Source organism: Thyridium curvatum, assembly GCF_004353045.1.
Source record: "Thyridium curvatum strain D216 chromosome Unknown NODE_100_length_135046_cov_87.379998, whole genome shotgun sequence".
Classification (NCBI taxonomy): Eukaryota; Fungi; Ascomycota; class Sordariomycetes; order Thyridiales; family Thyridiaceae; genus Thyridium; species Thyridium curvatum.
The window spans coordinates 41,132-56,825 of NW_022156855.1; the positions used below are offsets into that span (position 1 = coordinate 41,132).

The 15,694-nt window shown below is 54.5% G+C and overlaps 6 protein-coding genes across 6 annotated transcripts; 3 read left to right on the plus strand and 3 right to left on the minus strand.

Annotated features, from left to right (window-relative positions):
* Nucleotides 1–1,366: 1,366 nt before the first annotated feature.
* On the plus strand, nt 1,367–4,101 carry E0L32_011183 (uncharacterized protein; the record flags this gene model as incomplete). Its single annotated transcript, XM_031133885.1, has 5 exons — nt 1,367–1,656; nt 1,721–1,768; nt 1,828–2,014; nt 2,080–2,844; nt 2,905–4,101. 5 exons carry the CDS (start codon nt 1,367–1,369, stop codon nt 4,099–4,101), a joined length of 2,487 nt encoding a protein of 828 aa, XP_031000821.1.
* A 170-nt stretch (nt 4,102–4,271) lies between these two features.
* E0L32_011184 (uncharacterized protein) lies at nt 4,272–6,111 on the minus strand (the record flags this gene model as incomplete). Its single annotated transcript, XM_031133886.1, has 5 exons — nt 4,272–4,466; nt 4,541–5,503; nt 5,561–5,640; nt 5,709–5,944; nt 5,999–6,111. 5 exons carry the CDS (start codon nt 6,109–6,111, stop codon nt 4,272–4,274), a joined length of 1,587 nt encoding a protein of 528 aa, XP_031000822.1.
* Nucleotides 6,112–7,136: 1,025 nt separating this feature from the next.
* Nucleotides 7,137–9,041, plus strand: E0L32_011185 (uncharacterized protein; the record flags this gene model as incomplete). Its single annotated transcript, XM_031133887.1, has 6 exons — nt 7,137–7,257; nt 7,317–7,570; nt 7,639–7,728; nt 7,784–8,350; nt 8,418–8,796; nt 8,851–9,041. 6 exons carry the CDS (start codon nt 7,137–7,139, stop codon nt 9,039–9,041), a joined length of 1,602 nt encoding a protein of 533 aa, XP_031000823.1.
* Nucleotides 9,042–9,551: 510 nt separating this feature from the next.
* On the minus strand, nt 9,552–10,625 carry E0L32_011186 (uncharacterized protein; the record flags this gene model as incomplete). Its single annotated transcript, XM_031133888.1, has 1 exon — nt 9,552–10,625. One exon carries the CDS (start codon nt 10,623–10,625, stop codon nt 9,552–9,554), a length of 1,074 nt encoding a protein of 357 aa, XP_031000824.1.
* Nucleotides 10,626–11,407: 782 nt separating this feature from the next.
* Nucleotides 11,408–12,433, plus strand: E0L32_011187 (uncharacterized protein; the record flags this gene model as incomplete). The annotated part of the gene is made up of 2 exons (XM_031133889.1): nt 11,408–11,636; nt 11,697–12,433. The coding sequence occupies 2 exons, from the start codon at nt 11,408–11,410 to the stop codon at nt 12,431–12,433; spliced, it is 966 nt and encodes a 321-aa protein (XP_031000825.1).
* A 414-nt stretch (nt 12,434–12,847) lies between these two features.
* E0L32_011188 (uncharacterized protein) lies at nt 12,848–15,603 on the minus strand (the record flags this gene model as incomplete). Its single annotated transcript, XM_031133890.1, has 2 exons — nt 12,848–15,366; nt 15,438–15,603. The coding sequence occupies 2 exons, from the start codon at nt 15,601–15,603 to the stop codon at nt 12,848–12,850; spliced, it is 2,685 nt and encodes an 894-aa protein (XP_031000826.1).
* Between the last annotated feature and the right edge of the window lie 91 nt (nt 15,604–15,694).

Genomic DNA, 15,694 nt, shown 5'->3' on the forward strand with positions numbered 1-15,694 from the left:
CAAGCCCTACTAATGCATGTCTGAGGTGACAAGGACGGTTGGTTGTGAAATAGGTACCCATCAAATACCTTCCACAAGCGTACAAGCTCAGCCGGCCCCTGCGCGATTTTGTGGCAGTGTTTTGCAATAACAATGACATGGACACGCAACAATGATAGGCGCTAGATAAGCCCAGGGCGCCCTACATGTATCCAGCCAGCCGCATTTTCTTACTCTTTTCTTATCTTGGACCCAGGGCGTCCAGCCCGAGACCATGTCAGAAAGCTGGTGATCGGCATCCGTTCATCGAGTCCCTCTAGCAACCTTGCTGATCCGAGGGATGGCAAGATGTCCGGAGGGCGTCACCGGGATGGCTGCCTCGAAAACCTGGCGCATCTCGCCATTGTGGATTGTGGGACAATCGAACCCGTCTTTTACCCTATTCGTCTTTATTCGTCATGGGTCCCGGTACATGTACCCTAATGGGTCAGGGCAAGCTTTCCTCTAGCAGTCTAGCCGGTCTACAAGTAGACATTGATGATACAAGCTTCGTAGTTCTCCAGTTCTCCAGTGTCTCGATTGGCCCCCAGCCGGCTTCCACATGCCAACTGCCAACCAAGCTAGCTATATTTACTTCGTATACATGTTCACCGCGTACACCTTTTCTCCGGCACTAGGTACCTAATTGTTGCCTTCGTATAGCGAGCGGTCCACCATCATCCTGCTGGTCCAATGGTGTCTTCTGAGGCGCCTGAAATGCTCGCATACCCAGTGGCATGCACCTGGTGATGTGCCATATGCTCTGTAAACCTCTAAGCCCAGGATGTCGGATCTGGATCCGTGATTCCTCTGAATCATGCATTCATTCCGCTGCGCTTATCTCGCAGGTCTAGCAGTAGCGAGTGATGGATTAGAGTTCAACCTCCCCAAGTACCTACCTACCTACATACAGGGCTGTGTCTCTCATCCCACGCGCTCGGTGACCAGGAGTGACCACCCTCGCAGTTAGTCTGCCTAGCTTGCATTCCAAGGTCTCCCGCGGTCTAGACCCATGCTTTGTCGGCTTTCCATGTTAAAGGGCGGGTGCAGAGCCCCAGATTAAGATAGGTGCTACTTGTACGGGTACTCGACTCGCTGTCGCCCCCCCGGATGGAGACGATGTCATGGACCAGCTAGTGGGAGCCCTCCTTGCGCCAACGTGCTTCTTTTTTTTTTTTCTCTTTGCCTTTCTCTGGAGATATTAATTGCGATTCCCCAGCGGTTCGCTTCTCAACCGGTTCCCTGTGACCACTGTGACCCTGCTTCTGTGACCTCTCGTGTCGCGGCTGACTGCGCGCCACTGGACCGAGCCTGTCAACAACCCTGACACACGCAGCGCATACCGGCGATGGCCGCACCACAGCAGCCCACCACCATCAAGATCGCGGAAGACTTACAGCCCGCACGGTCTTATTCGACGGCATACCAACCCCGGGGGAGGACAGAGACAGAAATACTACCCGGCGTTGTCCACTCGCGCACACTCTCACGCACGTCGACCAGGCGACTCCAGCGATGGCCGTCCAACGATCCACGCGGTCGCACCAACTCTGTAGGCGGTGACGGCGACGATGGGAACGAATGGCTTGGCAACGAGAAGAAGACAAAGCAAGTCTTTCGTGGGACGACTTTGCTCTGGTATGCAACGATGATATCGGCTTATATCTAGATTGCTTGGCGTGGCTAACACGCACGACCCCAGGCTCGCGTATCAGTCCGTCGGTGTCATCTATGGGGATATCGGAACGAGGTATGTGTTGGCGCTCTGTCTTGCCATCTGCCGTACCGAAGCTGATCTGCATCAACCAGTCCCCTTTACGTCTTCTCCTCGACCTTCTCTCAGAATCCTACCTATGATGAAGTGGTGCAAGTCCTCTCCGTCATTCTCTGGTCGATCACACTCGTGGTGACGGTCAAATATGTCTTTATCATCCTGAGGGCCGACAATGAGGGCGAAGGAGGGACATTCAGCTGCTATTCCTTGCTCACGCGCTTTGTGAGTCTGATGTCATATCGAATTTCCGGGGCCGCCGCTTGTGTGACTGACGGGGCTACATCTAGGCAAACATCACGGACCGCGATCCGAAAGAACAGGGTTTGGTGCGCATCGAACGCCACCGCACCGAAGATTTGCAGCCTGTCAACCGAACCATCCGCTCGACCATCGAACAAAGCAAGTTCTTCCACGGGCTCCTCAAGGCGATCGGCGTCCTCGCTGTATCTATGGTCATGGCCGATGGGGTGCTCACCCCCGCGCAGTCTGTACTGGGCGCCGTCCAGGGCCTCCAGGTGGTGAAACCGGACATCTCCCAGCCCACCATCGTCGGGACGTCCTGCGGCATCCTCATTCTCCTCTTCCTGCTTCAACCGTTAGGGACGAGCAAGCTCGCTTCTGCCTTTGCGCCCATCGTCATCCTCTGGCTCGGCTTCAACGGCGGTTTTGGCATCTACAACCTGGTCAAGTTCGATTACACTGTGCTCAAGGCCTTCAACCCCTACTGGGCGTTTCAGTTCTTCATACAGCACAAGACCGAGGCATGGAAGAAACTCGGCGGCGTCTTGCTGGCGTTTACCGGCGTCGAGGCGCTCTTTGCCGACCTGGGTGCGTTTAGTCTGAGGGCTATCCAGCTCAGCTGGATGTGCTACACTTTCCCTTGCCTCCTTCTGGCATATTTGGGTCAGGCATCGTATATCAGCGTCCATCCAGAGGCGTACGACAACCCTTTCTACAATGCGGCACCACCAGGGATGCTCTACCCGAGTTTGATTGTGGCCATTCTGGCGGCTATTGTTGCGTCGCAAGCCATCATCACGGCAACCTTCCAGGTATGTTGTCGATCCACGCGTGAAGACTAGGAGGGGGAAACCCCGCTGACATTTGCACAGCTCATCAGCCAGATCATGAAGCTCTCCTATTGCCCGCAGGTCAAGGTAGTCCACACCTCAAAGACCTTCCACGGGCAGCTCTACGTGCCCTTCCTTAACTGGCTGCTCATGCTGGGCACGATCCTCGTAACAGCGGTGTACAGCAACACGACGCGTCTCGGTAACGCGTACGGCGTCTGCGTCATGTTTGTCACCTTCTTCGACACGTGCATGACCACGCTGGTTGCGCTTATTGTTTGGCGCCTCTCGCCCCTTGTCATCTTCCTGCCCTGGCTCTTCTTCGCCTGCATTGACGGTCTCTACCTGTCGTCCGCGCTGACAAAGGTCCCCGACGGCGCCTGGCTCACGTTGACCATCTCGGGCATCCTAGCTTGTCTCTTCCTCCTTTGGCGCTTCGGCAAGGAGAACCAGTGGCGCGCCGAAGCCGAGGACCGCTTCCGGCCCAGCAGCCTCGTCACCAGAGACTTGTCCGACGATGATGGCGACAACGACGACTCGAAGCTCCGCCTCACCTCCAAATGGGGCGGTGACCCGCTGGCCAGGCTGCGTGGCCTGGGCATCTTCTTCGACAAGACGGGCGTCATGACGCCCATGGTGTTTACACAGTTTGTCTGGAAGTTCATCGCCGTCCCCGACGTTATCGTCTTCTTTCACCTGCACCCCGTCGAGACGCCCACAGTGGCCGAGGCGGAGCGCTACGCTGTCGTGCGATTCCGCGATATCCCGGGCTGCTATCGGCTGGTCGTGAAGCACGGCTTCATGGACGAGGTAGTCACACCGGATCTGGCGGCCCTCATCTACGCGCAGGTGCGCGAGTCCATCGTCAGGCTTGCGCACGAGCATGATGAGCGGAGGCCGGGCCCGGGACCCGTGGCGAGCTGTAGCGATGGGGAGAGCGGACAGCAAAAGGTAGAGGGCCAAGGTGCTGAGCAACAAATAGGTAGCGACAAAGCGGTACCGGAGCTGCGGGACGAAAAGATCGCGGCAGAGCTGGCCAGGCTGGACCGGGCATACGCGGCCAAGGTGATGTATATTGTGGGCAAGGAGCAGATGCATATCAAACAGACATCACCACTTTGGCGCAAGGCTATATTGGGGGCGTTCTTATGGATTAGAGACAACACGAGGACAAAGGTGGCGAATCTACGTCTGGCAATGGACAGAGTGGTCGAGGTAGGGTTTGTCAAGGACGTATGACATTGCTGGTCTCGCCTCTCTCGAGTGAGGGACCTATTGCGAGAATAGAGCTCGATGATATCTAGACTTTGGAAGCCGTTTCTTGAGTGGTTCTTGGATAGAAATTTCTCTTGCCTTGTGGTCCAAAACCCATGTTTATGTTTGTCCCGTGCGCGGCCGGCCAAAGAAGATCAATTCTTCGGCTGGGTCTCCTGCTGCTGAGGGCCGATCTCCTCTAGCTCGACCGTCCCGGCGATCTTGCTGGGAGATATGCCCTGCTCCATGGCCGAAACGTCGTGGGTGAGACCAGTAGTTTCGTAGTCGGTAAATTTCCACGCCGGGATATTGGCCTCAAACAGCTGGTCGACCTCCTCTAGGTTACGGCCCTACCAAGGAACGGTTTGTCAGTACATCGCAAAGCAAAAGATTCTTACGGGCCCAAAAAACAAACAAAACATACCTTGAGCTCAGGCATAGAGAACCATACCCACACGGAACCGGCGAAGGAAAAGGCCATCCACAGGTAGGCGAGCTTCGCGCCGAGGTCTTTGAGGAGGTATGGCGTTGTGAAGACAACGACGAAGCTGACAATGACATTGACAGCAGTCGACACAGCCATGGTCTTCTCCCGAAGCGCCCCGGTTCCGACCTCGGCGGCAGTGATGTACGCAGCGGGCCCCAATGAAGCGTGCAGGATAGCGGCGTAGATGATGAACGACGCAACCATGCCGCCCGTGTCGCTCGTGGAGGGGTTGGCCTTGGACCCGAGCACGCCAATCAGCAGCAGGAAAACCCCCTGCGTCCAGCAACCATGTAGCGTAACGCTGCGACGCCCAAAGAGATCGAGGATGACCATGGCGATAAGGGCAGTGACCACCGAGACACCGTTGTTGATGGCCGCGTAGGCGAAAGCCATGTTGCCAAGGCCGACAGACTTGTAGAAAGTAGGGCCGTACGAGCTGGAGAAGGTCACGCCGGTAAGCTGCTGCAGACTCATGATGGAGCAGGCAATGTTTGTCCGGCGGCGGTTGTTGCCCTTGATGAGATCCTTCCAGGGGCCCTTGACAGTGGTAGCGCCGGCATCCTCACGCATGGCAGCGATCTCCAGCTCGCAGACACCGGCCTCCACGTCTTGCCGGCGGCGGACCCTGCGTAGGACCTTCAGGGCGTCGTCACTGCGGTCCTTGAAGACAAGCCACCTGGGCGAGTCCGGCGTCCAGTAGAGGCTGAGGAGGATGAGAATAGGGGGAACAACCTGAATCGATGTGGCAATCTGCCAGCCGGTGCTGTCGGTTCTCTTGGCCATTACGTTGTTGACGATGCCGGCAATCAAAGAGCCAAAGGTCAGACAGAGCTGGATGGAGCCGACAAAGAACCCACGGAGGGCAGCAGGCGCGATCTCGGACTGGTAAGTTGGGACGACCTGGTGACTCGTATTAGTACTGAGGAATTGGATCGCACAATTCAAGTATCGATTTACATTCTCGACGAGACCAACGGCAAGGTAGACAAGGAGACGTCCCACAATAAACTGAGGAGCAACATGGCTGGTCACCTGGACTGTAGAGTCGATGCTAATTAGTCATTGCTCATCTCTTATACACGGGTCGCGGCAGTGTACAACATACTGACGGCGCCAATGATCTGGATGAGGCAGGTCAGGGCCATGGTATAGCGATGGCCAAACCTCTCGGTCAGAGGGCCGACGACGATGGTACCAAGGAACTTGCCAAGGAGCGGCAGACTGTTCATCAGAGAAGTCGTGGGCGCGGGGAGGGCGTACTTCTTGGTCGTCGCATTGTACGAGCCAAACTCTCTGATGAAAGGCGAGAAGGCTTGAACACCGCCGAAGGAGGCGCTATCACTGTAGGGGTGTAAGTCAAGCAACCTGATGGGAGGGACCATCTGCCACACTTACTATCCGAAGAAGACACTACCAAGAGAATAGACGATACAGATCATCATCAATTGAGGTGTGGCCGTCTTGAAGGCGGCCTTGCCGACAAAGACGGTACCTCGACCGCCAGCCATGTGTAAGTGACGACGAATGTTCTTGTCAAAGATTAGCTCACTCAGCGTGAATCTTCGCCTTTCCAAATCTCTATGCGCACAATACTGATTACAATGCGAATAGGGGGGAGATACGGGTAGGAGAATGAAATCCGGTGCGATGTCAGATTCTGGCAGGTTTTTGTATCTTATTGGGAATACCTAGTCTAGCGCCGCCGGTGTCAGAGTCCCAGCCGCGGGGATCACAAGTGGAGTAAAGCTGGAGGTATCCCCCAGTCTGGTTGGGGATACACTCTCCAGCGCCGGTCCCGGGGAGAAGCTCCGGAACTCAGCCGTGGAGAACTCGGAGGCATGAACGGGGAAGACTAAGGCAATAATTGGTATTTCTTTTCCGCGATCTCTGCCTGTCACTTCGCCTATGAGCTTTAGAAGAAATATTGTGGATAGCAGCCTGAAAAATGCTTTTCCAAAGCACCAGCGGGCTTCAGAATACCTGGTGATCGCCTCAACTTGAAGGAGCTTGACCGCTAGCGACAGAGATGCCTCTCTCTTTGGCTCGGTCTAGCGCGATAGCAGGAAGGTTAGACAGCCTTTGCGTCGCTGTTTTCCCCGATCGCTAGAGAGCGACACCGGCCTTTCGCCCTGTTGAGCTCCACCACCACAGGAGGAATTTTTTCGTGGAGCGGACTAAGTGCCGACATCCGCCGCTGAGCAGCTTCTTTCTAAGGCATACGCCATTAGAGAACCAGTGACGGAACACTAGAGGTTCCGGGCTGGAGACAGATTATTTTTCAACCGTAATGACCATACGAGACAGCCATCATCAAGTACCAAGCAAGACTCCTCAAACGCCAAGGCGGCCGAACGTTCAGTAGCGCGCCATTGGTGCGCAAGCCACAGGCTTGCTTGAACGTTGAATAACGCTTCCTTATTAGCTAGTCATTCACCCTGATTTACAGAGCCGATTCCGACTAGTCTCGTCAACTATCCCTGTGAATTCTTAAGCCTAGCCGGAGCCACGATTGGACGCAACACGATTGGGAAGCATGGCACCCCAGGAGTTTGACTTGGTTGTCTACGGCTCAACGTCTGCTGCCGTAGCAGCATCCATCCAGGCGGCAAGGCTTGGGCGAAGTGTGGCACTGGTCTCGCCCCATGAACATATAGGTATGAATAAGAATCTTATCACTAACTCAGAGCTCAAGAGTGACCTTTTGTTGGTATAGGAGGTATTCAAATTGAGGGTCTGGGAGGTTCTGATATCGACAACCAGCCCGAATTCCAGAACAGCACTACCCTGGGAGGTCTCAACCTGGAACTACACGAACGTATAAGTAAGCACTATGGCCGACTCGACAGGCTCAGAGAAGTCAGGTCGAAGAGGCTGAGAGACCCGGATGTTTGGAGATTCGAGTCTCGTGTTGCCGAGCAAATCATTGAAGGCTGGCTGGCTGAGCACTCTGCTATCAATATTATCAAGGTAAATCTTCAAAGCTCCATTCCAGCCAGATCTTCGTGGGTTGACTGGATTCTGATTCTCTTCCATAGTCTTCACTTGCAGAGGAGAACGGTGTCCAGAAAGATGATTCTACAGTTAAGGCTATTACCCTGGAGAATGGGCAAACGATATTTGGACAAGTAAGTCCCACCTCGGACCCCATCTCTATGCAAAGAATGACTAAAGCCAAGCCAGGCCTTCCTGGAAGCATCCTACGAAGGCGACCTGCTGGCAGCTGTTGGGGTTACCACCACAAGTGGTCGCGAATCTCGATGTACCTTCAACGAGTCGCTAGCAGGCATTCGCGACGAGACTCCATATCGTCAACTAGACCTCCCCGTTGATCCTTATGTTTGTATCGGCGACCCATCAAGTGGCCTATTGTACGGTATCTCTCCAGAACCATTTGGCCACCCGGGCGATGGAGATCTTCATCTGCAGTCTTTCTCTTACCGGCTTCCCATCACCGATGATCCTGCCAACAGGATTCCTTTCGAGAAGCCAGAGGGTTATGATCCTGGGCATTTTGAGTTGCACAGACGCTTCTTGAGAGCCGGTGGCTACATGTACAAGCCGACAATCAAGATTCCTAACAGAAAGACAGACCTGATCGGCTCCGAGGCCCCACTGGCCACTGACCTGGTCGGTATGAACGACGACTGGCCTGTGGCATCTTACGCACGTCGAAGGGAGATCCTGGAGGAGACGACGAGGTTCACGAAAGGACTCATGTGGTTCTTTGCCAACGACGAGGCTGTGCCGGTAAGGGCCCACCCATAACCTTATCTGTTGTATGGAACACGTGTTCTAACTAATTGACTTTCTGCAGGAGAAGTACCGCAGAGAGTGGGCACGCTTCGGTTACTGCCGTGACGAGTTTCCCGACAACGACGGCTTCCCTAGACAGCTCTACGTCCGCGACGCTCGACGCATGGTATCAGACTACATCATCACCGAGCATACGGCCTCTAGGGACGGGGGCGAGCCGCAGGTCTCCGATCCCGTTGCCGTCGCGTATTGGCCCACCGACACTCATAGCGTTCGGCGAGTGCTTCGAGACGGCCAACCGCACAACGAAGGATTCATCTTCAAGGATGGACACAAGTGGCGACCTTTTGGGATTGCATACCGGGCGCTGGTACCGAGGCGGCCAGAGGCCATCAATGTCCTGTCAGCGACTTGCCCAAGCTCATCGCATGTTGGATATGGTAAGTTGTAATTAGACATCATGTCGGGGTGAGCAAAACTAACACAAAGACTAGGCGCTGTGCGACTTGAGCACCAGTTCTACGCGATCGGACAGGCATGTGCAAATGCTATAGACATTGCTCTGAAAGAGAATACCGATGTCCAAGATGTTCCTTATGATGAGTTGCGGAGGCATCTTGAGGAGCAAGGGGTTGTCATTGATGTTGAGACAGTTGGAATGCCAAGCTTTCCCGACGAGCAGTAGATCTAAACAAGCCGAACCAATGAAGTCTGTGCTCTCTCTTTCTTGATCTAATGCTGTTGCTCATGTCTTATAGTTATGGGAGAGAGCTCGGTTGGTTCTCTGCACTAGATTTCAGTACGCTGTGACTTCTTCTATCTACTGTTTGACAACAAGATCATAAGCTGGGAGTTGTTTGCTCTCATGGCGCTGTAGAAAGGGGACTTTAAGGCTCTATTGCCGATGATTGTTGATGCTCATGAAGGGTGAGGGAAATACAGCGGCTTCTGCAGCCGTTGCCGTCATCTGTAGCTCCTCAGCTTCGTGGGAAGGCATATGAAGAGGGGGGCTGTAGTAAAGTTATTGTCACAGAATGGATTACTACCACTATAATATTTCTGTGAATAAGTGAGCTACACTATCTGGCGGACCCATGGATCTCAACGAAAAAAAGAAATAGAAAAATAGACACTTATGTTGGTTGATGCGAGGTAAAAGTAGCCACCCGATCAAGCTTTCACGCTCGCTTACTTCTTACAAAGACGCTGAAATACGTACGGGCTCTGAAGTTCTGGTCTGCAGCTTCATGTCCTGCACGAGCTTCTTCCAGGATACTGCCCCGCGCCTGGCAAGTTCTTCCGGGATTTCCGAACCCTCTTCGGACATTCTCCGGTTGAACAGCTCCAGGCTGACCCAACCTTGAAATTTGAGCCCGTGGAAGATGGTGTCCGCCACTTTCTTGACGGGAAGGTACGCACCACGGTCCTCCTCGCCATAAAATAGCCTGCAGCTACGAGACCAGCTCATTCTTGCCGGCTGATCCGCATCGTAGAGCTTGTGGCCAGCCACGAGCGGTTCTTGCAGTTGCTCAGCGTCGACGATCTGCACATAAAAGACCTTGCTCACGTCGACAGTCTTGACCAGCCGCGCCATGGACTTCTCTACCGCGGCATCAGCGTCAGGTGTGCGTCCTGTCGGTAACGTGGGGTCTGCATATATCCTCCCGGCGATATTGAAGCTGTCTAGGCAGATTCCAAAGTTAGGCCTGTCAACACGCCGCACGACATCCCAGCACTTCTCCCAGGTGTCCACTCGTGTACCCCAGCAGAGACTCTCATATACGAGACGGATGGGCGGCGAGGCTCTCAGGCCAATATCAGCTGCATGCTGCAAGTCTGACACGATGAGGTCCAAGTCTGTTGTGACCTGGCTCGCGGGAAGGAAGTTGGAAGGAACCTGAATGATGTCGGTCTCTAAGATGTGGGCAAGGCGTATAAAAAGTTCGAACTTTCGCAGCATGCGGCCGTGTTGTTCTCGGTTCACAAGGCCCTCGTAATGCATGAAAGGCTGTAGACATACGATCTCGAGGCCTCTGGACTGGCATATACGCTGGACTTCTCGGGCGGCGGCCATCTGGGAACCTTCGGAAGGACCATCTGATGAAAAGGGTTCATTGCACTTCTTCTGGGCGATATCGACGAGATCTTCGTAAAATAGCTCGATGCCCTGATATCCGTACTTCTGGGCCATGTCGAGCTTGTTCTCGAAGGAGTGGCCAGCGAAGCACCGACCCAGGGACATGGAGCTTATCGCGAGTTTGCAAGGCATGTTTGGTGGATATTCGGTGAATTGTGAGAGTACGGGATGAGTTAAAGAAGATATCAGTTTGTTCAAGGAAAACAGATTCGAAGGAACTTCTGGTACTTGGCCATGACCGGCGACAGTTTCAAGGGAATATCTAAAGAGATAAAGTCCATGAGGGATCTATTAACCACATGACCTTACTTATCCCAGGGTAGCTTGGGCATGCCCGAATATGCCATGTTCCCTGACGTATTCTCAGAGGATGGAATACGTTCCGGGTGTATTCCGCGTCAGGAGACCGAAGATAAGCGGCAGAGCCCTCGAGTGCCAGAAGTGATTATCTCGCATAAGCCGGAAGACAGATTATCCAAGGATGTAGCTGCAGTTTTTGGTGGTGTGGATTGGCGAAGGGAGTGCCGGATAAACGCTTAGAGCAGCAACAGGGCGTGGGCAACCGGACCCCGCAAGCCCATCCTCGATTGATGGGTTAGGGTCGGGGTGTCGGACAGGCGCCGCAGACCTGCCGACTTAGTCAGAGAATGAATGCTTTTCCTCGACAGGAGGCCTGTCCTCCTCATACTGTAAATGCCCAGCTAGCCGGAACGATGGGGCCCGGGCGGTGCTTCCGAAAACACAGTTGTGGACGCCTAACCTATGATCTCAATCTGTGGAGGATCTCATAATTATTACTTGGGTTTCGTTCTTTTCAAACGATCGCCAAAGAGACCATCAACACCGGTTGCGCTTTGCGAACAGCACCCTGCTAGCCATCCATCCCATTCTCATCCAGTGACGGAGCGCAAACCATGTCAGCGGCCATGTCGATCACCGAGACGACGTCGATTATTCCGGCCAAGGAAATCGAGCAATTAGACAAACACGGCTACCTATTTGGCCAGAAGCTCGCGGCTTCAATGTCCCCCATGCTTCACCAGACAATCTACGGTGCGCTCAGCCTGCGGTGGGAGCAGCTCCGGCTGGACTCGACGGACATGCCCTTGTTCCTCGAGGCGATCAAGCACCCTGACTTTTATGGTAGGGTGTCCAAGGCGATTTCCCTTTTGAACACGGTGGACGACGGGTGCTAACGGTTAGCAGGAGCTTCGGTCACTATGCCGCACAAGGTTGCCATCATCCCACACCTTGACGAGGTGACGGACGAGTGCAGAGAGGTGGGCGCCTGCAACACAATCTTTGTCCGCGAGTCCAGTGATGGCCGCCGGATCTTCTGCGGCGCAAACACAGACACTGTCGGCGTGAGAGATGCCTTCCTGAAGAATGTCCCCTCTCCAGAAGCCCTACGTGGGCGTCCGGGAATGGTCATCGGCGGCGGCGGCGCTGCGCGTTCGGCCGTCTACGCCCTGCGCAAGTGGCTGGGCGTCACCGACATCTACATCATCAACCGTGAAAAGTCCGAAGTCGATGCCGTGATTGCCGAGTGTGCGAATCGCGGCTACGGACAGGGCCTGATCCACGTCGAATCCGTCGAGCAGGCTGAGGCTCTTGAAGGACCTGGCGCATCCGTCGCTTGCGTGCCGGACTTTCCGCCCAGGACAGAGGCTGAGAAGCTGGCACGGAGTATCCTCGAGGCCATGCTGCGGAAGGAGAAGAAGGGCGTACTGTTGGAGATGTGCTACAACCCCACTCCGTACACCGAGATCTGGGCTCTTGCCCAAAACGAGGGGTGGGAGGTCATTCTTGGGACCGAAGCCCTGATCTGGCAGGGCCTAGAGCAGGATAAGTACTGGACTGGCCTGGATACAAGCCAGCTGCCCACCGAACTGGTACGGGAGGCGGTAGCCAAGGAACTGGCCCGGAAATCACGGCTTTAAAGCCCTGGGCCCTAGGCTGGAGAAGCGGGTGGTCAGCATTGTGCACTTCATAATTATCACGTTTAGACCGCTTTCATATTCGTCGATAGGGTGACGATCTATTCATTTGCAGCGTTCTGTTACATTCAAGCATATGTATACACGGATTTGTATAGAAATGGTTAGAGCTACTGCGAAATACCTAGCTAGATAGTTTCGCTTGAAAGGCCTTCGATTGTCGCGATAGCAAGAGCCAACTATGAGTATAGTACTTCACAGCACAACATGATCACATCCCTCGGACAGGAAGACCTATATGTATTGAACTGGATATCTCTATGTTATTGAGTATTATGGCCACCCTGGGACGTGGGCCATATCACGACGCGCCATTATGATGCTTGCTTCCCATGCCCTGAATCCAATGCTCTACTATCAAGAGTCGCTTGCAAGTTGCAGTTGCGCAAAGTTAGACCGCCCTTGGTCACCACCCGTTGCTTTGAGAATCGCCCGACGCATCACGCTGCGTGGAGCTCGCCGACCAGTGAACAGTTCGAATTGAGCAAAGCCCTGCTCTGGTAACGTGTCCAGGCCATCCATGGCTACCCAACCGCGATGTGCGTTGTCTCTGATTTGACTCAATAAAGGTGTGCGCACAACTTCGTAGGCTAGCTCGATTACAACTCCACCAGTAGGGTTGCTCAGCCAGTCCTCGGGAAGGATGAGGTCGGGTGGCGGATTCTCGTCGTTGCTCTTTGTAGGTATGCAAGACATGATGATCGTCGGGTGTCTAAAGTCGGCCGGCCACGGATGGCTTAGGGATTCAATGACATGGAACTTGGTGTCGCCATCCACAGTTTCACCCGAGAGAGGTATGGCCTTTTCCAAAAGCAATTTCTGGAAGTGTGCGACAAAAGCCTGTGCTTTATCGATGGACCGGTTCAGAACTGCAATGTTCTTGACGCCAAGCTGTAGCATGGCGTATGCCGCAGCTCTCGCCATGCCTCCAGCTCCTATGATCAGCCCAGAAGTGCTGGGCCTTACAGCGTTTGCTGGCGACAAGCCTCGCCGGATGCACGCTCGCATCCCGATCCAATCGGTATTCTCACCGTAGAGGCCCTTTACAGGACCTGATCGATTCTGGTATTTGAATAGCAAAGGGGTTTTGGGTACGCTCCCGTCTTCGTTGATGTAGCGCATGGGGATCAGAGTGTTCGCGGCTCCGATGGCCCTCGCGTGGATACTCATGGACTTTAGCAAGTGCATCACCTCGACCTTGTATGGCAAACCAAGTGAGGCACCGGCAAAATGTGGATCTTGAGCCATCTCTAGGAGAACGTTGACGGAGTTGGTGGAGCGTGGGTGGTATGTGCAAGGTATCCCCAACGCTTGAAGAGCGTCACCGTGCATGGCGGGAGATAGACTGTAGTCCACATTTGCTCCGATGACGAACAAGTTCATGGGGTCATAGACAAAGGACGAGTAGAGCGCCTGCGTCTTCTGCACTGCCGTAATCGAGGGCGGCATGTATTCCGTGAGCTCGTTTCCGCTCGACTTGTCCTGCGCGTGAGGTTCTGGTGCCACAGACGTGAGTATCTGATTGAAGCATGCAGATGTTCTTCCGAGAAACCCGGTATTGTAGATAATCAAAGGCAGTTTGGGACCGTCTTCTGCGTCCACGGCAGCTTGGACGTGTCGAATGTCGAAATTGTCCGTGATCTCCGACGCCGGCCGCGTGAAGCGAACTAGGTCACAGCCTATCCTCTGCGCCGTGCGGTAGTAAGAGACCCAAGAGGATGACTTCCAGCCAGGGCTATCCGCTCTCATTTCTTGGACGTCGCCTATGATTTTTGAGTTGCCCTTCATGCGGCAGACGTGCGCAAGAATAGTTTCGTCAAGACGGAGGTCCACAGAGATGTATTCAGGAGCCAGCCTAAATCCATGACAGACATAAGAGAGGTAGAGTGCCCTCAGAACCTCGTTTGATAGTATGGCTTCGGTGACGGCGACGTGATAAAGGACGGGTATGAGAGTAGATCTCCTGATTTGGCCGAGGACATGGCTGATCTCAACCGCGTTCGGGGGGCTTGTTTGGCCCAAGTCGCGCGATTGTGGCAGGTTCTTGCGTATCAGGTCGTCGATCACGATTTCTATGGCGTCGGAGCCAGTCTCGATCTCCTCCGTATTCACGCCTTGGGAAATGAGTGACGAGAACGGGACAGAGACCGCAGATGTGAATAGACGATCTTCGGTGAGGATTCCCGCGAGTGGGAAGGCAGACTCGAAGAAGGGTATCGTTCCAGAAGGGAAAATGAGAGACAGAAACCGGAGGAAATGTCGTTCGGCTCGCTTGAGTGCCAGATATGGTGGAGGAGCCCGGCTTCCAAACTGCTCTGCTGTAGCTGCGTTTTGGGCCGCGTGCGATGGTCTCGCCTGTGTCATCTCGGAGACGTTGAAGAATTCAAACTGCGTGCATCTCCTAAAGACATAGCCACTGGCCGCGAGTAGGTCGCGGAACTTGGAGTCGTCGGGCACCTTCAAGTGCTCGTGGATGGCCTGCGGGTCGCGCACAATGAGGAGGACCGGGCTGTTGGCAGTGGCCTCCCGGAGGACGGCCTGCACTTCTCTTTCCATCCAGGAACACACAATGATGGCGTTCTTCCGATGTGCCACCATGATCTCCCGTAGCACAGAAGTCTTGCGCCGACTGCACTGGACCCCGCCATGTTGTTTCTTGTATGCAGAGCTTGACAAGCCCGTCGCCTCTTGGAATACTTTCTCAGAGTCGATCACCTTCCGGTTCATTGCAGTGGAGGCGATGATGGCGAGTGTGGACTTGCCCGCTCCACGAATGCCGGTAAGGACAATCGAGACATCGGGCTCGAAGATGTGCGCAGCGTCAATCGACGTGGGTATCGCCAGAGGAGGGGATGAGTTTGGGGTCGCCAGCTTCACTACACCGGAACGGAATTAGACGCAGCTTGTGCACGCGCGGCATGCACGGGGTCGTGGGGTTCACGCGCACCTTTTTCTACAGGCCTTGCTCGGGGGCTCTTGGAGAGATCCTGCTGCGAAGTATTCCTCCGAGGAGGGCTCGTTCGCGAAGTGCCGGGTGTCGCGTGCCGTCCGTCCAGTTCGGCCACGGCCATCGCCGCAAATGGCCTCTTGACACCAGCGACAGCGGACGTCATTGCTAGAGCATGCTGTTGTTGCAGCGCAGAGATGCTACCGAGAAAAAGAGGTCGGGATCCTTCGTCGCATAAACATAGTTATCAACCGTGA